Source organism: Suricata suricatta, chromosome 9, assembly GCF_006229205.1.
Source record: "Suricata suricatta isolate VVHF042 chromosome 9, meerkat_22Aug2017_6uvM2_HiC, whole genome shotgun sequence".
NCBI lineage: Eukaryota > Metazoa > Chordata > Mammalia > Carnivora > Herpestidae > Suricata > Suricata suricatta.
In genome coordinates, this window is record NC_043708.1 from 139,531,657 (window position 1) to 139,552,237 (window position 20,581).

Here is a 20,581-nt window from a genome sequence, read left to right on the forward strand (position 1 = left end):
CGAGGACATCGAGCCCCAGGGCCTCACACCCGTGACAAGGTCACCTCACAAAAGGCGAATTCCGGACAGTCACAGCAGGGAGGTGGCCCAGGGTGGTGGGGGGACTGGCGTGCATACGGGAGCCCCTCACTGTGGGGTCAAAGGAGAAGGGCCGCGCAGCCCGCTGTCGCTGGAGCCCAGGAAGCGGGGAGTGGCCGCGACGCCCGGCAGCCCTCGCCCCGCGAGCCCAGGACTGCGCTCTGCCAACCGCTCGCGCCGGCCTGGGCCCTGGAGCCTTGGGGACGAGCACAGCTGGGACACGGTGGCAGGCAGAAGCTCGAGTGAGGGGACGCAAGCCGTGAAGTCTGTGGCGGCCCGCCAGGCCGGCCGCAGGAAACCAGCATGCAGGCCTTCTGCGCGGGTCAGGGACCTGGAGGTCAAGGATGGGACCCCCTGCCAGTCTACACCGGACAGCAGCTTGTGCGCGGATGCGTGGAAACACAGATCCCAACGTGCGCCTCCCACCGGGAAGGTGCGCGAGGCAAGAACCAAACGCCCAGGAGCCACACGTACCCACCTGGATGATTTCAGGAAATAACACTAAAGGAAGGCAGTTGCAAAAACACAGAACATGGTGGGATTCCTGTATTAAAAAGTGCTTTTGGGGCGCCTGCGCGGCTCAGGCGGTTGAGCATCTGACTCTGGATTTCAGCTCAGGTCACGATCTCACAGTTCGTGGGTTTGAGCCCCTTGTCGTGCTCTGCGTGGACACTGTGGGGCCTGCTTGGGCTCCTGTCTCTCCCCGTCTCTGACCCTCCCAGGCACATGTGCTCACCCACACGCACTTTCTCTCTCCAAGTAAATAAGCTTACAAAACCTTGCCGTCAGTTAGATGCTAGAAACACATACTGAAGTATTTTAAGGTGAAATGACAAAATGTCTGATGTTTGCTTTAAAATAATTCCAGGGAAAAACCTAGTGAGGCGAGGGAAGGAGGGTAAGACGAAACCAGACTGGCCGAACACCCTGTCCTTGCCCCCGGGCACCGTGACCATGGCAAACACTCCTCCTCAGCCTCGGCCCCCGCTGCAGCGTGAGGACGGGCACCCCCCCACTGGGCGCTGAACCCACTTGCGGGCACCCCCACCCGTGCGGCTCCCGGACGCAGGCCCCGACCGTGCAGGTGACGCACGAGCTCAGACACGGCCGGAGGCGCGAGGCCCCTGCAGCAGGGGGGAGACGGGCCTGGGTCTGCAGACCTCGCCCCGTCCAACATCCCCTGGGTCTCCTGTCTCAGAAACCAGTAAGGACCCTGACGGAAGACCCACCACGGGCTTCCAGGCTCCAGCACGTTCCAGCATGTGCAACACTGGGCATGTCCCAGTGTGTCCCCGGCACGTGTCGGAGCCTCAGAGGGTGCCGGGCCACCGAGCCTGGCCACCCAAGCGTCTTCCTCACCGGGGGCCCCCGTGGTCTCCGGCCACGTCGGGTGCAGCTGCGTCTCGGGACATGGCGCCTATTCCCGGGCCACGGCCTCGCGTCACGTTCTCTGTGAACGCCGCAGGGGCTGCAGCGGGGCCTCAGCAAGGGGTCCTTCCACCCCTGACAGTCGCCCGCCCCCTTACCTGACGAGATGAGGCTTCACGAAGGCTTGTTCCGGCTGCTCCGGGCCCTCCACCTGCAGAGCGTCCTCCAGCAACTGGGCTATGACCTCGCGGGAGGGCCCCTGGTCTTCCGAGCACACGGGCGTCTTCATCTCTTGGAGCAGAATCAGGTACTTGCTCTCTATCTGGCACAGCTTGGCTTCCAGGCTGGAATACTACAGAGAGCGGGGGTTACCTCCGTCCGGACCCAGACGCGACAGACCACCCCGGGTACGGCAGGCGGCCAACAAGTGACAAGCCCCGAACTACCAGGAGGAGAGGCGGGGGACCGTGTGGAGGACGAGAGATTAGTTTACGTCACTGGCCACCCGTCACACCCCCTCCCTTCTGGGGCTCTGGCGCGGAGGACCTGATGCCAATACCCACATCGGTCCTGGACGGCCGAAGGGAGTGGCAGGAACCAGACCATGAGCCAGTTCCCAAGGTTACGCTGTGTCCCTGGCACGTGGACTGTGAGCAGGCGCCCGTGTGGCACCCACACTTTCCAAGGACAATGTGCTTGGGCCTAGCTCCTGTCTGCCGCCCCCTCAGACAAGGCAGACCCCGGGAGAACGTGTGGACAGGGGCCTGGGGGAACATGGTGAGTGGAGCTCACAACCCGGTGACAGCTGCCTTTCCCACCACAATGCCGTCAGGCTCTCACGCCGCCGCCACTGGGCTGGCACAAGGTATTTTCCCTCCCCCGTTTACAGATGGGAGACCCGTCCCCATGACGGCTAAAATCACAATCCAAATACCCTTCATCCCGGGGCCTCAGACTCAGAGTTAACCTTCTCTGTGAGCCCCACTATATGTGCAGGCGAGGGCGCGTCAGGGCGCCTCACAGGGTGGCGAGCACCCAGCACGCTGCGCTCCCCACGTTTCAGACACGATGCGGTGTGGCGGCCACACGCCCAGCGGCGCCAGGACAGGCTTTCGGGCACCCCCTTCGGAAGGGCTCTGAGTCCCCAGCCGCCGGGACGCCGAGCTGCGCCCGCCGCACCTTGGCCAGCAGATCCCGCTCCCTCCTTTCCGCGTTTCTCCGCAGCGCCGAGAGCTCCAGGATCTCCTTGTTGAGGAACTTATTCTGGGTTTTGTACCCCTGGAGGCTGTCCTGTTGGGAGAGAAAGCGTCCGTCCACACCGGCCGCAGGCTGAGGAGTCTGCGTAATTAACGCTCTGCCCCTGCAGACAGCCCCCCGTCGCCGCAGCCACCAGGACCGCGTCCCCACCCCGTGCGGGCTCACCTACCGCACTGACCGCCCTCACGCTCGGGTCCTTCCTGAGCAGAGAGGCAGCACGCTTTCTGGCGTCTCGTCGTCACTCACCCACTGCGCGCACCGCACACGCCCTCCCTGCCCACGTGGAGGCGGCCAAACTGGAGGAGCTGGGCGGGAAGGACAATGACCCCAACACCCCCTTCGCCTAAAGTCACCCCTGGCTAGCGTCCGCCGCACTGGCTGTGCTGTGAGAGGCACCACGGGCCGGCGGCGAGCTCTACCAAGTGTGGGGACACGTGTGGCTCCGGCCGCGAAGCCTCAGGGCGGGAAGCCTGAGGCAGACACGCTCTGCCCAGCGCCACCCTTCATCGGGGCGCTTCTCCCGCTCTGCCTGGGCCCCCAGGCAGGCTCTGGCCCCTCGGCCTTGGCCACAGCCACAGGGAAGTCCCGGTCGGCCGGAGTGGCCAGGGAAGCCACGGACTCCGGGGCCTTCAGGGGACGGAGGCTGTGCCCCGAGACGTGCCCCAGGCCGGACATCACGTGGGGCCAGGGGCCCATAACCACCCTAAGACCCACAGAGGAAATGATGTGTTTCAATGGTCCCTTCAATCGCTAACATTTGTGGGGCTCTTGCTGGGGGTTACAGGGTCAGTGTGACACTCCTGACCTCAGCGCACCGGGACAACTGTCAGGCAGCTGTCCCCTGGTCTCTGCTGCCCAGGTGAAGAAGGCGCCTCGGAGCCAGAACCCAGCCTCTGAGAGCCAGGCCGCCAGACCCCCGCCACTGGCCACGCCTGACCGACACGCACACACCTTTCAGTCCGCGGGACCACACGTCATGACAGGCCCCAGAGACACCCAAGTCCAGCCCCACAGGGGCCCCGATCCCCTTCCACAGCCTCGGACTCCCCCTTCTGGCGGATGAGAGCTGCAGGCACCCGATGGAAGAGAGAGAGCTCCAGGCCAAGCGCATCGCACGCCCGGGCCCGATGGAGGGAGGCCCAGTGACTCGGGGGTGGGTGAAGCGGGAGAGCAGGCTAACGCTGTCTTCCTCGGGAGGTCCTCACTGCTCATCGTAAGGACGGTCTCCCTACGGTGACGATCACACCAGGAAGACCCACGAGGCACCAGGACCCTGATCCCTGTGAGACCCCCGAGGGGAGGGCTGGGTCTCAGGTGGACACGCCGGTCAGAGGGGGGACCCAACCCGCCGTGGTCTCTCCCTGCTGCTCATGGCGGCCGTGGTTCTGCCACGAGCAGCGCTGGGCGCCGCGGGGCGGAGGGGCCGGTGCTGCCAGCAGGGCGCAGAGCCTGGCACGCGGCCGCACGAGTGAACAAGGCCGTGAGCAGGAAGGCTTGTGCCAAAGGGGCAAGTCACGGGAGGGGGGACAGGGCATGGTCACGGGACGGGCCGCACTGACCGAGCTGGGCTATGGTGCCGGACGAAGCAGAAGTCGACCTACTCCGGGCAGAGAATTATGGAGCCACAGAAAAGGCCTAGAAGGAACTATGAGAAAATTCAAGTCCTCACGTTCTAGGCTTGAAAAATGCTACGACCAGCATTTACTCTTTCCTCAAAACACCCCAGAAAGTGACCTGTATCAGACCAAAGAGAAGTACTCACAGACCCCAAACAGCACAAACATTTACAGGCTGCAGACGCAGACTCTGGATGGAGAAACCGGGAAGTGACGGTGACAGGGAGCTGCCAGCACCGCCACTGACACACAGACGAGGGAAGAAACCAGGACGGAAACCGAGCAGTCCTGAGTGGCTGAGGACACGCAGCACGTCCCCCACCTCCATCCACGGCCCCTCACACCGCTTCCAATTACTGCAGAGCCTCTGGAGGGCCAGCGCAGGGGTGATGGGGAGCATGTGGGGCTGGAGAGCCAGTGCAGGGGTGAGGTTGAGCCTATGGGGCTGGAGAGCCAGCACAGGGGTGAAGGGGACCATGTGGGGCTGGAGAGCCGGCGCAGGGGTGAAGGGGAGCGTGTGGGGCTGGAGAGCCGGCGCAGGGGTGAAGGGGAGCGTGTGGGGCTGGAGAGCCGGCGCAGGGGTGAAGGGGAGCGTGTGGGGCTGGAGAGCCGGCGCAGGGGTGAAGGGGAGCGTGTGGGGCTGGTGGCCGACCATCCCTCCAGGACCCCGTGGCGTCCCCAGAAAAAGTCATGAAATCACAGCCTGACCTGAAACCACCCCACCCAACACGCCATAAACACAAAAGCGCAGACGAGGGCAGGAAGTCGAATCCCGATCACCTCTGCCGGTCTCCAGGGGAGCCGCAGGGACAAAGGACAAGGCGCGGGCTCAGCGCCCGTGAACGGCGTCCTGCACGAGTCCCGCAGAGAATGCTCACGCAGCCGGCAAGCAGGCGCTGCAGAGACGGGCATGCTCGCCACGTATGAACCACAGTCGACGTTAAACAAGGTGTCGCAAGATGTGTGTCACCCACGCGTGCGTTGTGGCTTGGGCGTGTCCTAGGCCACCTACGCAAGCAAACCCGCCCCCGGCAACACGGACCACGACGGTCTTGGGGCCACAGCTAGGCTCCTGGGAGACAGAGGACGAGGGAAGGAGGCTGGCTCCTCTCGGGAGCGCACCCTTCCGGCCTCACGCGTCACTGGGAAGCGGCCACTATGGGAGGCCATGCATACGCCCCAGCAATGCCACTGTGGGCCCAGTGTTAACGCCCGTTCTAGAATTCTCCGAGACCCCGCGCATCCTCTGCACTGACAGGAACGCAGTAGGGCCGGCCTAACCACCTCAATGCGGCTGGCCTTGGCCTTCAAGGATACACGGCACTCGGGCCGAACAGCCTTGGTGCCAAGATGTCTACAGAGCGAGGGCGGCCAGGTGAGAAGCGTGCCGGGGTGGGGACGCACCTGTGGCTGGGGACCTGCGTGGGGTTGGTGGGACCGCACCCTGGGTCCCTCTGTGGCCGGCCAGACAGGCCACGGGCCCTCGCTCTTCTGGGGGGGGGGGGCTGCAGGCTTCTCTGCAGGCACGGACACCACCCCTGCCTCCCGCAGCACCTGCTCCCCCCCCCCACCAGCTGCTCCCCGCCCCGGGGACGACCCAGAGACCCTACGTGTTCAGGGAGCAGCCCCCGCCCCAGGGCCAGGCCCCTCCCAGCGTGGCCACCAGCTCCGAGCAGGCCTGCAGAGCAGCCTGCCCCACACCGCCGTCGGGACCCCGCCCCGCTCCCCCCGCAGGTGCTGAGGCCGGCAGCCCTGGACGGCCCAGAGGGAACCCTGCCCGGCGGCCGGAGCCCACGCCCCACTCACTTTCAGCCTGTCCAGCTCCAGCTGCTCCCTGCTGGCGGGGCCGGGGGAGCCGGGCACCCCCGTGGGGGATGACGCGCTGTCCTCGCCCTCGCTGAGCTGGTGCGAGAGCTTCACGATGACCTCGTCCTTGGCCTGGATGGTCTCCATCAGCATCCCCAGCTGCTCGCTGAGCTCGCCCACCTTACCCTTGAGCGTCCTCACTTCCTGCTGCAGACTCTCTCTCTCCAGGGTGAGCCTCTCCAGCTGGCCGCTGAGGCCCAGGATCTGGTCATCCTTGCGGTGCAGGAGCTGGAGCGCGTCCCTGGGGACCCCCTCGGGGAGCCGGCTGCTGGCGAAGTACTTGTCATACTGTGATGACCGGACCGTCTGCTGCAGCAGCCGCACGAGCTCCTGGGGCCGGAGAGCAAGCGGAGACGCTGAGCGCACGCACGGGCCCCGGGGCCCCGGGGCGGAGGAGACGCAGCCGCCCAGCTGGGAGCGTGCTGGGACTGAACTTCCTCCCGACGGGTCTCGGAAGCCGAGAGGAAGAGAGTGAGGCGGCAGAGAACAGAAGAGGAAGCAGGGGAGGACGAGCGCGCGCGGTCGGCAGCAGGTCCGCGCTGGGGAAGCGGGCTCCGAGACCGGGGCTCTGGGAGAAGCGATCGCGTGACCGTCACCACCGGCGACTCCGGCCGGCGTGGTGTTCGGAGAGACTGACGCGCAGGTCTCTGAAGGAGCGCCCCCACAACGTAAACCCCGAGGGGAGCCCCCTGGGGGACAAAACATGCAGAGACCCACGAGAGCCAAGCCTCGCTCTCGGGTCCCGGCGGCTGACACGGGGGAGGAGGGGACGGAGGGGGGGACGGACACGCGAGGACGGACAGTCACCTTCTGACTGGACAGCTCTTTCTGCAGCCGCTCCAGCTCCTCCTGCTGGCTCTGCACCTGCAGCTGCGCCTCGGAGGCCGGCCTGCTGGCGCCGCTGCTCAGCGCCCCCTCGGCACCAGGGTCCCCACTGATGTGCCGGTTCCTGTACGATCCGATCATGTCTCTCAAAGGGCGCTTTCCTTTGTAGGGAAAACGTCCAAAATCAAACGGAAATCCTGAGCCAGTTACTCCTACGTGAAAACAAAACTTCGTTAAGTGCAGGGCAAATCCTTGTTCCGGAAAGTCCGCTGAAACACAGCAGCATCCCCCCCTTCACCCTCCGGAAAGTTCTGTGTCCACCGCACAGGGAACACGGGCAGGGGCGGGGGCACCTCTCGGCCCGACTCCTTGATGAAAACCAAGCCTAAACCCGAGGAGCGGATCCTTCCGAGTTGCACCCTCACGTGATCACTGTGAGAGAAAACCCTCTCCCTGCTTGCTCAACCCTCACGGGAGGCCGGCGGTGGCGAGGTTACGACGCGGCCTCCCTGCGCGGCTCTCAGCGCGTGTCACCGCTCCCCCACGCCGGCCACTTCCAGGACCGCGGGGGCCCCCGTGGGGCTCACACACCTCAGGGACACTTGGCTTCCTGTGATCATCCGCTCCCAGAAACATAAAAAGGAAGCTGCTCCCTAAACGTATGTTTTCTTAATCGTGATCACACGGTTTAGAACATGACTACATTCTCTTTCTCAGAAAAGGGTATTTTAAAGGGACACCTGGGGGCTCAGTTGGCTGAGCGTCCGACTTCGGCTCTGGTCATGATCTCACGGTTCATGGGTTCGAGCCCCGCGTCGGGCTCTGTGCTGACAGCTAGCTCAGAGCCTGGAGCCGTTCTTTGGATTCTGTCTGTCTGTCTCTCTCCCTCTCTCTCTCTCTCTCTCTCTCTCTCTCTGATCCTCCCCTGCTCGTGCTGCCTCTGTCTCTCAAAAATAAATTAAAAAAAACAAAAAAAAATTGTTTTTAAGTCACCTCAGCAGGGGCACCTGAGGAGCTCAGACAGTTAAGTGTCTGACTCCATTTCAGCTCAGGTCATGACCTCACGGTTCATGAGTTCAAGCCCCGTGTCATGCTCTGTGCTGACAGCTCGGAACCTGGAGCCGGCTTTGGATTCTGTGTCTCCCTCTCTCTCTGACCCTCTGCTTATGCTCTCTACCAAAAAAGTAAATAAACATTAAAAAAATGTTTTTAATTCCACTTAGCAAACCCTAAGAGACTCTTAAATACAGAGAATAAACCGAGGGGGATGGGCTGAATGAGGGGGGCACTAAGGAGGGCACCTGTCGGGTAAGCACGGCGTGTTGTACGTAAGTGATGAGTCACTGATTCTGCTCCTGAAGTCGTTACTACTAACTACATATAACTGACTTGATCTAAGTAAACACTTGAGGAGACAGCAACGCTCACAGAGCAGGGGACAGGCACAGAGGGGAGCGGCTCAGTGGCCACAGCGACAGGGCGGGCTGCTGGGCTGACCCGCAGCGGCTCCAGGAAGGGTCCGCAGACCCGCTGCCTCCCGGAGCCTCTGGCAGAAGTGGGGGCCAGCGCGGCCGCCCCCAGGCCCCAGGCCCCTTCCTCAGGAGGTGCTCCCGCTCACGTGGGCCCCGGCCCAGCGTACAGCCCACCACGCCAGCCCCGCGGCCCACACCCCCTCGCAGGGGACTGAGGGCCCTGGAGGATGACCCGCCGAACAGTGGCTAGTCCTGGCCACCCTCCCAGGGGACGGGAAAGTGCTTTTTAGTAAACTCTTGCCCCCCTCATAAACAATCCCTAAAATCCTGCTCCTCCCCCTAGCCCACGCTAGAATCAAGCATGAGGCAGAATTTCAAAATTATTGTCGTTTTACATGAAAGCATCATTATTCCCTCATGGACCCCTGGACGGAGCACCACGAGTGGCCACACAGACAGGGTCAGGCTGACGACACTCAAACCGAAATCCAGCCCCAAATGCGTGGGAACCAGGCACGGGGTGGTCCCAGGGGCAGGGCCAGGGGGGCACGCAGACCCACACAGACAGAGGGGCCAGACCCCACCCCCCCCAAGGAACGCCCTCGACCCAATTAAAGGTCAGCCCTGACCTCCAACCACGTATGAGGCGCACATGGGCACCAGAGCAAGAAGTGACCCACAGAAACCCACCCATGCCCAAGAGAGAGGGAAATTCCTCGGCGCAGAGCCGGTTTCTGCCACACGCACATTAGTGCGAAGGGCAGACCGGGGCGGGGGCGCTGTTCAGACAGGAAGAGGCCTAAGCAGAGCAACAAGTAAACCTGCCTGCCCGCAGGCCTTGTCAGTGCATTAGCTGGCCTGGGGTCACCCCTGGTCACGCGGCTGTGGAACACATCCCCGGTCAGACGATTAGACCAGACTTCCTCCACTGTTACTATGTGTCATAGCAAAGCTGCCGTGACTTTTTAAACGAGTTGTTATCTCTTAGAGATACGTACTACATGAAATATTTAGACGTAAAGAGTTGATGTCTAGAATTTACTTTGAGATAATGATGGTGAGTACTGGGAGAGGGAGGGGCTGGGAGGAAACAGTGGCCCTAAGTTCACAACGGCATGAGTCAGACGGGGCCACACCTGAGTCCGTGACCGTGTGTTCCACCTTCGTGTCTGCTACAGAATTCTGTAAACACAACGTTTTAAACATACCTCCATCAAGAGCACCGTGGGCCCTGGGTGTCCCTAACCCTGCAGGCCCCTGCGGCCCATCCCCCACAGGCAGGGCGCGAGCGTGCCTCCTGCTTCTGGGACAGCCCGCTGCGGAAGGGCGGCGCCCCCGGGGGCCAGGCAGCAGGGCCCCGGCCTACCTCTGCTTCCCTCCGGCACCTGCTTCCTCCTCTCCTCCTGCGCCACCGACTCCTCCAGGTCCTTAGGGTTTGGGTCTAAAAGCTCCCACTCTTCATTTGCATAAAACACGCTCTTGCGACTCTCACCGTGCCCTCTTCCGGGACGGAGAGAGGACATTGAATTTCTGCCAGGAGAGAAGCACGCTGTCAGAAGGACTGTAAAGTAAGACGTAACTTCACACACACACCAGACCTCCAACGGGGAGGAGCCAGGAAGGGGACCCGGGTCGGCGGCACGCGGCTCGCCCCAGCTCCCGGCCCACGACCCAGCGGCCCCCAGGCTCCCAGACGCGGACAGGACAGCGGGGGGTGCCCGCAGCGGCACCGCTCGTTCCGGCAACAAGGGGACGGCGGGGGCCTGACGGCCACCAGAACAGACACGATAAATACACTTCCGCGGAACGGGAGTGCGTCCATCCCACAGACGCTGGCTGGTGCCCACGGCCACGACTCAACGTGCCCGGATCCACCAGAGACGGAGATTCGTTCCCGTCCTGGCACAGCGCCACACGTGTTGCAGGCAAGTGTGTTTTAAAAGCTGAGCAGGAAAAGAAAGAAAATCCAACAATGATGTGTACAACGTGATGTGTTTTAAAATTTAAAAAAATTTTTTTATCATTTATTTTTGAGAGACAGAGAGTGAGTGGGGCAGGGTCAGAGAGAGAGGAAAACACAGAATCCGAAGACAAGTTCCAGGCTCTGAGCTGTCAGCACAGAGCCCTACATGGGGCTTAAACCCACGAACCATGAGATCATGACCAGAGCCGAAGTTGGACACTCCACCGACTGAGCCACCCAGACGCCCCATGACCTCGAAGATTTAAAACATGTCATGTTAGGGGCGCTGGGTGGCTCAGTCTAGGTTAAGTGTCCAACTTCGGCTCAGGTCATGATCTCATGGTTCGTGGGTTCGAGCCCTGCATGGGGCTCTGTGCTGACTGCTCAGAGCCTGGAGCCTGTCTTCAGATTCTGTGTCTCCCTCTCTCTCTGACCCTCCCCTGCTCGCGCTGCCTCTCTGTCTCAAAAATAAATAAAAAACGTTAAAAAAAATCTTCAAGGTCACGAGGTCATGGTAACAAATACTGAGCACGCATGTGTGGTACGACCACATGATGGGTCGCTCCCAGGAAGGTCAAGGCGAGGAGGCACACGGGCAGCCAAAGACGCACAGTGTGGCGGTAGTTTACACCGCTGAATCGACACGCAGCGGAGCGACCCCACGACCCACCAGAAGCCCAGGTGCGCGCCCACAGAAATGAGACCGTGTTTGCACACAGGACCTGCCCGTGGACCCTCACGCCACTTTATAGCAGCCACCCACGGGGCACAAGCCCAAGCGCACCGTGATGAGGGGGTCACCCAGCGGGACACGCCCACGCCCTCCCCGCGCTGTTCCATAATAAAAGGGAAGGAGATACAAAACTCTCACCAACGCACGGGGTCTCAGGAGGACCACGGTCAGTGAAGGACCAGGACAAAAGACCACACAGCGTGACTGTCCACGCAGTCTCAGCAGGGGCGGCGACAGCACACGGACGAGGGGCTGCCAGGGGTCAGGGCAGGGGCACGGGGGTGGGGGGCGACAGGACGCCCCGAGCCTCCATCACAGGTGTTCACGTGACCACGTCCGTGCCCGGAGCCCACCGGCCTGTACACCTACCACGAGTGAGTTTTCTGTAGGTAAGCTACACTCACGAAGGTGGTTAAAACACAGATGGGTCGTGTGGGGGCTCCCGAGGCAGAACGAACAGGGGAGGAAGAGGTAGGCGCGTGTGTGCGGGGAGCAGACGGAGGACACCGCCACACCCCCACGCTGCGTGGACTGGTGAAGCACGACTGTGCCCGACAGGAACTGTACTAAAGTGCTCTAAATATACAAACGCAGGGAAACTCCTCAGGGCGCTTCAGTTCCCGCACCGCCCCACCGAGGGGCGCGGGAGCCGGCGCGGACACCTGCTCCAGGCTCGCGGGGCGCGCTCAGCCCACGAGCGGCGTCTTCCCCGTGCTGCTTACGGGGGCGCTGGCGGCCGGGGCCCCCCACGGGTTCCTGCCACCGCCCTGGCCAGACCTTTCAGAGGATGGCACACTTGCGGAAGAAACTGCTGCAGAACAGCTGCTCCAGAGGAACAAGAGAAAAGGAAAGAAAATCCGTGTTTCTTGGACACGACTGGTTCGTTACCGGCTGAGCATGGGCACGGCTGGACCCATGACACGGCAGTTTCAGTGGCCTGGCCATGACAGCCACAGACACGCAGCGTGTGGGCACCAGCACCCCCGACAGGAGGCGTGAGGGGCTCTGAGCCCGGTTCTGACGGGGAGAGCGTGGGACGGAGACACAGGGCGGGAGGAGATGGGCTGGGACAAAGAGGAGCCCCGGACACAACCTGGAACTTGCGCACCGCCCACAGGGTCCCCCGCCAGGCCGCTGGCCCAGGGCCGGGCTCTCCCTCGTGGGGACGCGCACCTGCCAAGCCCCAGGTGAGGCAGAAACAGGATCGGGCCCCAAGTGAAAGCTCCTTAACCCAAAACGGCACGGGGCCCTGTGAGCTTCAGAGGCTCTGTGACTGTGACACGAGGTCCCTGAACACACACGTCCCACCCACGCCCGCCAAGGATGGCCAGGACCCAGGCCGCAGCCCCTCCCTGGGCAGCCCTAGCTCTCTGAAGACCCCACTCCCCACTGAAAAATCTTTGAGATGGCCTTCCATGTTCCCCACGCGCTGTGCCGGGCACCGGTTCTTTTGTTCATAAATGTATGAGAAAGGACGGTGAGAGGCCACCAGGAGGCCAAAGAGCACCTTGTGACCTGCATGTTCAGCCTGAACTTTCTATAAACACAACAGAATCAACAAGAAAAGCTTTGTTTCCCATTTTACATATTTCAGATCAACTTCTCCACATACATTCATAATGTCCAACCAATAGAGAAATACTTTTTTTTTGAGAGAGAGAGACAGACAGAGACAGACAGAGAATGAGTGAGGGAGGGGCAGAGAGAGAGAGGGAGGGAGACACAGAAACGGAAGCAGGCTCCAGGCTCCAAGCTGTCAGCACAGAGCCCGACGCGGGGCTCAAACCCACGAACTGTGAGATCATGACCTGAGCCGAAGTCGGATGCTTAACCGACTGAGCCCCCAGGCGCTCTGAGAAATAATTTAATCAACACGCATTCGAGCTAAGACTCCAGATGTGACGGGACCGCTGGGGAGCACCCTGCCCACTCAGGTCTGGGCTCTGCCGACGCCACCGGTGGCAGGAAGGCTCCCTGCCCTGGACACAGGCTGCATCGGGGCCAACGGAGGGGCCCCGACAGTAACAGAAACGCTCAGATCAAGTCCTTCACAGACTCTCCCAAGAACACGGACACGCACAGGGCTATCCGGAGACGCCCTCTGGAAGGAGAAAAGGTAGAAGTGATGGGAAGGGGCCTGTGAATGTGACTATGGACCTCGAGATCAGGTGCATCGGTGTCCTCGTGGAGGGAGGAGGAGGGGGCCTGGCACAGAGGACGGCGGGCAATGTGCCACAGGCCGGGGGCAGCTGCGCCCGCTAGGAACTGGACGAGGCCCCGGACGGGCTCCCTCTGGGGCTCTAGGAGGAACCAGCCGCGGACGCCCTGACAGGAGCCCTGGAGTCCTCAGAGCCTGTCCCACAGCGAGCCAGCTGACTGCACTTCCTGGCTGGGCCTGAGCTCTGTGGTGGCCCCCGGCCCCCAGCCCATCCTCCCACGAAGACCAGCCTGGACTTCAGAGCAGACCCAGCTCTTCCTGGAGGTGACCTGAACGGTTGAACGGCAGAAACCACCGGAAAGTAACTTCATGCCAACGCATGCATCTGTCCAGGCATCGGCACCTGCATGGTGTCCTGGGCACCCCCCCCCCCCCCCCGCAGACTCTCCTGGTGAGCCGCACCCGCAGGGCATCGCCAAGTGCATCCAGGTCTGTTGATCCTTCCCGAGCGTGGACCACAAGCTTACAGCCTAAGACAGTCTACAGTCTGCAGAGTTTCCCCATTTCCTCCCCCGTACATGGTGTCTGCGTCCTAACGGCAGTATCTTAGTGACTCACTTTTATCAAACGTCCCCAAGTATTCAACTTCTCTCTCATACAAGAAAATTCCTGGGGGGCCTGGAGGGCTCAGTCAATTGGGTGTCCGACCTCTCCGCTCAGGTCATGACGTCACAGTTGGTGCATGCGAGCCTGCTTCAGATCCTGTGTCTCCCCGCTCTCTGCCCCTCCCCCACTCAGGCTCTGGGCGCGCGTCTCTCTCTCTCAGAAATAAACGATTAAAAAAACCAATGCCCTTTCGTACATATAGGCTCACTAAGTCTTTCCCTGACGTGAACAAGGACACAGGCAGCGACCGGCAAGGAGCCAACGCAGGCGGGTCCTAGAAGCCAGCGTCGTCCCCACGCACTCCCGCGCCTTCAGGTGCAGCTTCACTGGGAGCCGGTGGTGGGGACGCCGGCTGGGGTCTGTCCTGGAAGCCGTGACCACATTCTGAATACAACGCCGTTCTGAATCTATACAAATGCCTGTAGTCCTCAAGCCTTTCGCTTACAATGCAGGAGTATGGTTTCTGTGGTCGTTAAAGGCGCTCCATAGAAGGGGTCCCTGTGGATGGCGGTTCTGTCACGGCTCTGTCATGGCTGTGCCCCTCCCCCTCCCCCGGCACCACCACACCCCTCAGGGTCTGTGTGAGCCACCACCTTCTGACTGACACACACGGAGAAGACGTTTCCCTTTATTCTGAACTTAAACAAAAGGGTAAAAAGGAGAAAGGGGCCACTGTGTGAAAGGCGTCCTCCCACGTGCGCAGGGCCTGTGGCCAGCCCCACCCCGAAAGCCTGACCAATGGCATGTGGCCCCAGGGGATCCACAGCAGCCTGGCCCTCCACGCACACCCTGGCCCCAGGGTTCCACAGCCACCACCAAGGTCAAGTTGATGAGTAGAAACACTTCCCCTCGGGTCCTCAAGGGATGGGGGACTCGGGGCCACTGCTGCCCCCAAGATGGGGGCACACCATGGTCCCACAGAGAAAATGGGAGAAGTCCCCTCGGCTTCTCACAGGGAGACAGGAAGGAACGCTCTGGAGACTCCAGAACACCCCCCTCCCAACAAGGCCTGCGCCCAGGGGCACCTGGTCAGCCAGAGCCCCCCCTGCTGGGCTGGGGCAATACCACGGGGGCCCCACCCAGCTCCACACCCCCACCATCCCATCCGTCTACGGGGGAGGGGAGGACGGAGAGACCCTCTGGGCCCAGGGTACAGGGGCCCGGGCGGGGACGCTCCCTCCGTCCGCGCGTCACCGCAGCACAAGGGGCCTCTGCGGCAGCTCCCACTGCCCCGTACAGCTTGCCCCGCCGTCGGCAGTGACGGCGCCCGTCAGGAGGCCAAACCACCTGACGTGGAGAGTGAGCAGCAGCAGACCCAGACCAGGCAGGGACGCTGGACACCCCGCCCAGAACGTAACACCTCTCAGAGCCACACGCTGAGGGCTCCGGCGGGCAGAGCGCACCGCACGCAGGGACAGGTGGGCCACGGGGGCCGAGACGGAGACCCCGAGGGAGAGCCAGAAAGAAATGATAGAGATGAAAATAACGCCACGAGAGAAGCGACAGTTCTCCTAAAGGGCTTGTTTGTGGATGGACAGGGCTGAGGAGAGAGCCAGGGGGCTGGAGGGCGTGTCGGTGGACAGGGTCGGAGGGGGACGGACAGACCGTCCGCAGAGCGAGGGGCAAGCGCACCAGGAGACGCCAGAGAGACGGGAGCAGGATGTCCCCAGATTAATGTCAGTCACCAAACCACAGCTCTGTGAAGCTCAGAGAACACCAAGCAAAATCAACCTCAAGAAACCGTAACTTGGCGTGACATTCCCAAATTTCAGAAAACCGAAGGTGGAGAAAAATCCAGAGAGACGTCCGAGGAAAACACACACGGACCCACATCACTGCCTCCTCAGAAACCACGCAAGCCAGACGCGAGTGGAGGGAAGTGCCGAGTCTGGAGAGGAAACCATCGGGCTGGAGCTCTGCTTTGCAGGATCAGCCTTCAAAATGAAGGGGGAACAGACTTGCTCAGATGAACCGAAATGGAGCGAACTTGTTGCCATTGCACCTGCTTTGCACGAGGAGGTTAAGTTCTTTAGACAGAAGGAAAACAACACAGGTCGGAAACTCAGACCGGAAGATGCGGGAGGGGAAGTCAAATACAAAACCTAGTTTTTCATATTCTTATCGATCCACCAGATAAGAGCTCATTCAAAATACAAGCGCCAGTGACACGTTCGCTGAGGTGTGTGCAGTGCGCCCTACACACACTGACGGGGGCGACGCAGAGACAGGAAGTGAGGCGGCTTCGCTGTCTGAGGCACCCACCCACCTGTGGGGCAGCTCAGTGCAAACTCCAGAGCAACCACTAAAAAAAAGTTTAAGAAGTGTAACTGGGGGCGCCTGGGGGGCTCAGTCGGTTGAGCGTCCGGCTTCGGCGCAGGTCATGATCTCACAGGTTCGAGCCCCGCGTCGGGCTCCGTGCTGACAGCTCAGAGCCTGGAGCTGCTTCCGATTCTGTGTCTCCCTCTCTCTCTGACCCTCCCCTGCTCTTGCTGTCTCTGTCTCTCAAAAATAAATAAAAACCATAAAAAAAAAAGTATAACTTATCTGTGAGGAAAGAGAGAAAATGGAATGCTATGAAAACACTTGATGAAAACAAGAGGAACAGGCGCCCCTCTGGCTGTCTGGAGCACATGACTCATGATCTTGAGGTCGTGAGTTCAAGCCCCACGCTGCACACTGAGATCACCTAAGAAAATAAAACAAAACCACAAAATGCAGAGGAAGAATGGAAGACAAAAACAGGACGTAACAGCAGGTTGTCTCCAGGAGCCCGCTTTAAATACAGACACGGATAGATGAAAAGGCAATGGAGAGAAACACACTGTGCTAACCTAATCAAAGGAATGCCGAAGCAGCTGTATGAATCTCAGACAGGGCGACTTCAAAGGAGGGGAAGTCGTGAGGGATAATGAGGGCATTTCACAACTAGAGGTCAGGTCTCCGCAAAGACGGCGGTTCTTAGCGCAAACACCCGAACGGCACTAAATCACAGGAGAAACAGAGCAACACACCACTGAGCCTGAGACACCGGCACCCTGGGTCAGGAACGAGAGGATCCAGGGGCTCCTGGGGGGCTCAGTCAGTTAAGCCTCCAACTTCGGCTCAGGTCCTATATCTCACGGCTCACAGGTTCAAGCCCCACGTCGGGCTCTGTGCTGACAGCATGGAGCGTGGAGCCTGTCTTTAGACTGTGTCTCCCTCTCTCTCTCAAAAATAAAAAATGTTAAAAAAAAATGTTTTTAACTTAGAAATGACAGGATCCAGCAGCAGAGAAGCAGGAAGGGCTTACCTGAACTTAACAACCAGCACTCACCACGATGTGACCACTCTGCAGACTACTTTGTCCAGAGCCAGCAGGATGCACGTGCCTCTCGATGTCACGGGACAGTCACCATGACAGACCGCATGCCAGGCCACAAAATACTGCCCCACAGGTATCCAGAACAGAAACCCTACACCTGCCTTCAGACCACAGGGGACTGGACCAGGATCAATAGCAGAAATAAACCGGAAAATCCCTAAATACATGGAGAATAAATAACACACTTCTAGATAACACAGAGATCAAAGAAAAAAACTCAAGGGAAATGTAAAATGTTTTAAACACACTGTAGAAAGGAAGAAAAATCTAAAATCAATGATCTATGTTGCCACCTTAAGAAACTAAAAACAGGACACATTAAATCCAAAAATAAGCAGAAGAAAATAAATAACAAGTGGAACAAAAACCTATGAAATTGTCAACAGGAAATCAACAGAGAAAACCAATGAAGCCAATAGCTGGTCCTTTGAAAAGTTCAATTAATTCAGAAAGCCTCTAGCCGGGCTAAGAACAAAAGAAAAGGAACACAAAGTACTAATATCGAAAACGAGAGAGGAGACATCATCACAGATCTCATGGATATAAGAGGATAATAAAGAAACACTACTCACAAATTTGATAACCCAGAAAAGGGAACAATTCCTTGAAAGACACAATCTACTAAAATTCACACAAGAATAAAAAAAACAGACGATCTGAATAATCCTAGATCTCTTAAAAATATTGCACCGATAATAACCTTCCCAAACAGAAAGCACCAGAGCCAAATGGGTTCACTAGTGAAGTCTACGCAACATTTACGGAAAAAATTATACCAATTCTGTACAATCCCTTTCTGAGGACAGAAGCAGAGGAAATACTTCCTAACTCATTCTGTTAGGAATTCCCCTAATACCAACATCACAAAAAGACATTACAGGAAAACCATAGACCAATGTCTTTCATGAACACAGATGCAAAAATCCTCAACAACGTATCAGAAAATCAAATCCAACAATATATAAAAAGAATTATATCCCACAACCAAGTGGGATTTATCCCCACTATGCAAGTTCATTCAACATTCAAAAATCAATTCGTGTAATCCATCACATGAAAATACTAAAAAAGAAGTCACAGCATAAATTTGCATTACCAGATCCAGAAAAAGCATTTGACAAAATGCAACATCAATTCATGATAAAAATTCTCAGTAAACTAGAAATAAAGGGAACTTTCTCAACTGGATAAACACCATCCACAAAAATCCTACAGCTAACACCATAATTAAGAAGCTCAGGGGCACCTGGGTGGCTCAGTCAGTTAAGTGTCTGACTTCAGCTCAGGTCATGATCTCGTGGTTCATGGAGTTGGGCCCCATGTCGGCTCTGTGCTGACAGCTAGCTCAGAGCCTGGAGCCGTCTTTGGATTCTTTATCTCCCTCTCTGTCTGACCCTCCCCTGCTTGTGCTGTCTCTCTCTCAAAGATAAAACATTAAAAAAAAAAAAAAAGAAGAAGAAGCGGCAGCAGCTCAAAGCTGTCCCACTAAGGTCAGGTACAGAACAAGACTCTCACTACTCCTTTGCAAGACTGTAACAGAAATCCTTGCTAACATAATAAGGCAAGGAAAAGAAACTAAAGGGATACAAACTGGGAAGAAAGACAAAATGGTCTTTGTTCAAGGTGACGTGAGCATCTATGTAAAACTCTGAAAGAACAGGCGCCTGGGTGACTCAATCAGTTAAGTGTCCAACTTCAGCTCAGGTCATGATCTCACAGTTTGTGAGTTCAAGCCCCCACGTTGGGCTCTGTGCTGACAGCTCAGAGCCTGGAGCCGGCTTCGGATTCTGTGTCTCCGTCTCTCTCTGCCCCTCCCCTGCTCATGCTGTCTCTGTCTCTCAAAAATGAATAAATGGTAAAATATATAATTAATTTAAAAAACTGAATAAAAAACCTCCTGAAATTAATAACTGACTATAGCGAGGCTGCAGGATACAAGGCCAATATACAAAGGACACTGTTTTCCTATATGCCGTCAATGGACAAGTGGAATTTGAAATTAAAAACACATTATCATTTACATTAGCACCCAAGAAAATGAAATACTTAGACATAAACCTAAAAAAACAGAGAATACCTATGAGAAAACTAAAGAACTGACAGTGAAATCAAAGGACAACAAAACAATGGAGAGAGATTCCATGTTCACGGGCAGGAACACTCAGTACGGTCCAGATGTCAGTTCTTCCCAGCGTGACCTGTCCACACAATTAAACCCCAATCAAAATCCCAGCATGCTGGGCGCTCGCTCAGTTAAGTGTCCGGCTTCGGCTCAGGTCATGATCTCATGGTTCGTGGGCTTGGCCCCGTGTCAGGCGCTGTGCTGACAGCTCGGAGCCTGGAGCCTGCTTCAGATTCTGTGTCTCCCCCTCTCTCTGCCCCTCCCCTGCTCACGCTGTCTCTCTCTCAAAAAAAAAAAAAAAAAAAAGAACCATTTTAAAAAATCTCAGCATGTTATTTTGTGCCTATTGACAAACTGATTCTCAAGTGTATATGGAGAAAGGCCAAAGACCCAGACTCTTCACGACAGTGATGAAGACCAAAGCTGGAGGACCGATGCCCCGGGACTTTGAGACTTCCTACAGTGTAAAGCTACAGTATCCAAACAGTGTGATGTTGGAGAAAGAACAAATACATTCATGGCACAAAATCAAGAGCTCAGAAATAAATGCCCATAAATACAGTCTACTGATCGTTGACAAAGGAGCAAAGACAGTTCCTCCAACAACCGGTGCTGGAGCAGCTGGACGCCCATGTGCCAAGGTCACAGCAGAGACAATCCAGGTGACCTTGGGTGTGGTGATGCCTTCTTGGATACAACACCGAAGATAGAATTCATGAAAGAAATAATGATTAACCTGACTTCACTAAAATTCAAACCATCTGCTCTGGGAAAAGACACCATCAAGAGAATTAGAAGACATGCCACAGACCGGGGAGGGACACTTCCACAAGGCACATCTGACACAGGACCGTTATCCAAAATATACAAAGAACTCTTAAACTCAACAATAAGAAAATGGACAACCCAGCTAAAAAGCGGGCCGAAGGCCTCACCAGGCGTCCCACCGAGGAGGATACACGACACCAAGCCCATGGAGAGATGCTCCACGTCACACGTCGTCAGGGGTACAAACGAAAACGTGTCAAGCCACCACCACACATCTAGAAGAACGGCCAAACTCGGAAACCGCGACATCACCAAACGCTCATGGGGA

General features: G+C 58.0%; 1 protein-coding gene across 1 annotated transcript in view; it reads right to left on the reverse strand.

The window, feature by feature from the left end:
* The window catches only part of TBC1D2B (TBC1 domain family member 2B), a 62,531-nt gene that overhangs the window by 12,854 nt on the left and 29,096 nt on the right, over positions 1–20,581 (reverse strand). Inside the window, exons 9-13 of the mRNA XM_029952324.1 lie at positions 9,849–10,012; positions 6,993–7,222; positions 6,126–6,515; positions 2,626–2,736; positions 1,605–1,798 (exon numbers count right to left, since the gene is read on the reverse strand). Of these exons, the coding sequence (XP_029808184.1) occupies positions 1,605–1,798; positions 2,626–2,736; positions 6,126–6,515; positions 6,993–7,222; positions 9,849–10,012 (1,089 nt within the window). The remainder of the gene's footprint in view (positions 1–1,604; positions 1,799–2,625; positions 2,737–6,125; positions 6,516–6,992; positions 7,223–9,848; positions 10,013–20,581) is intronic.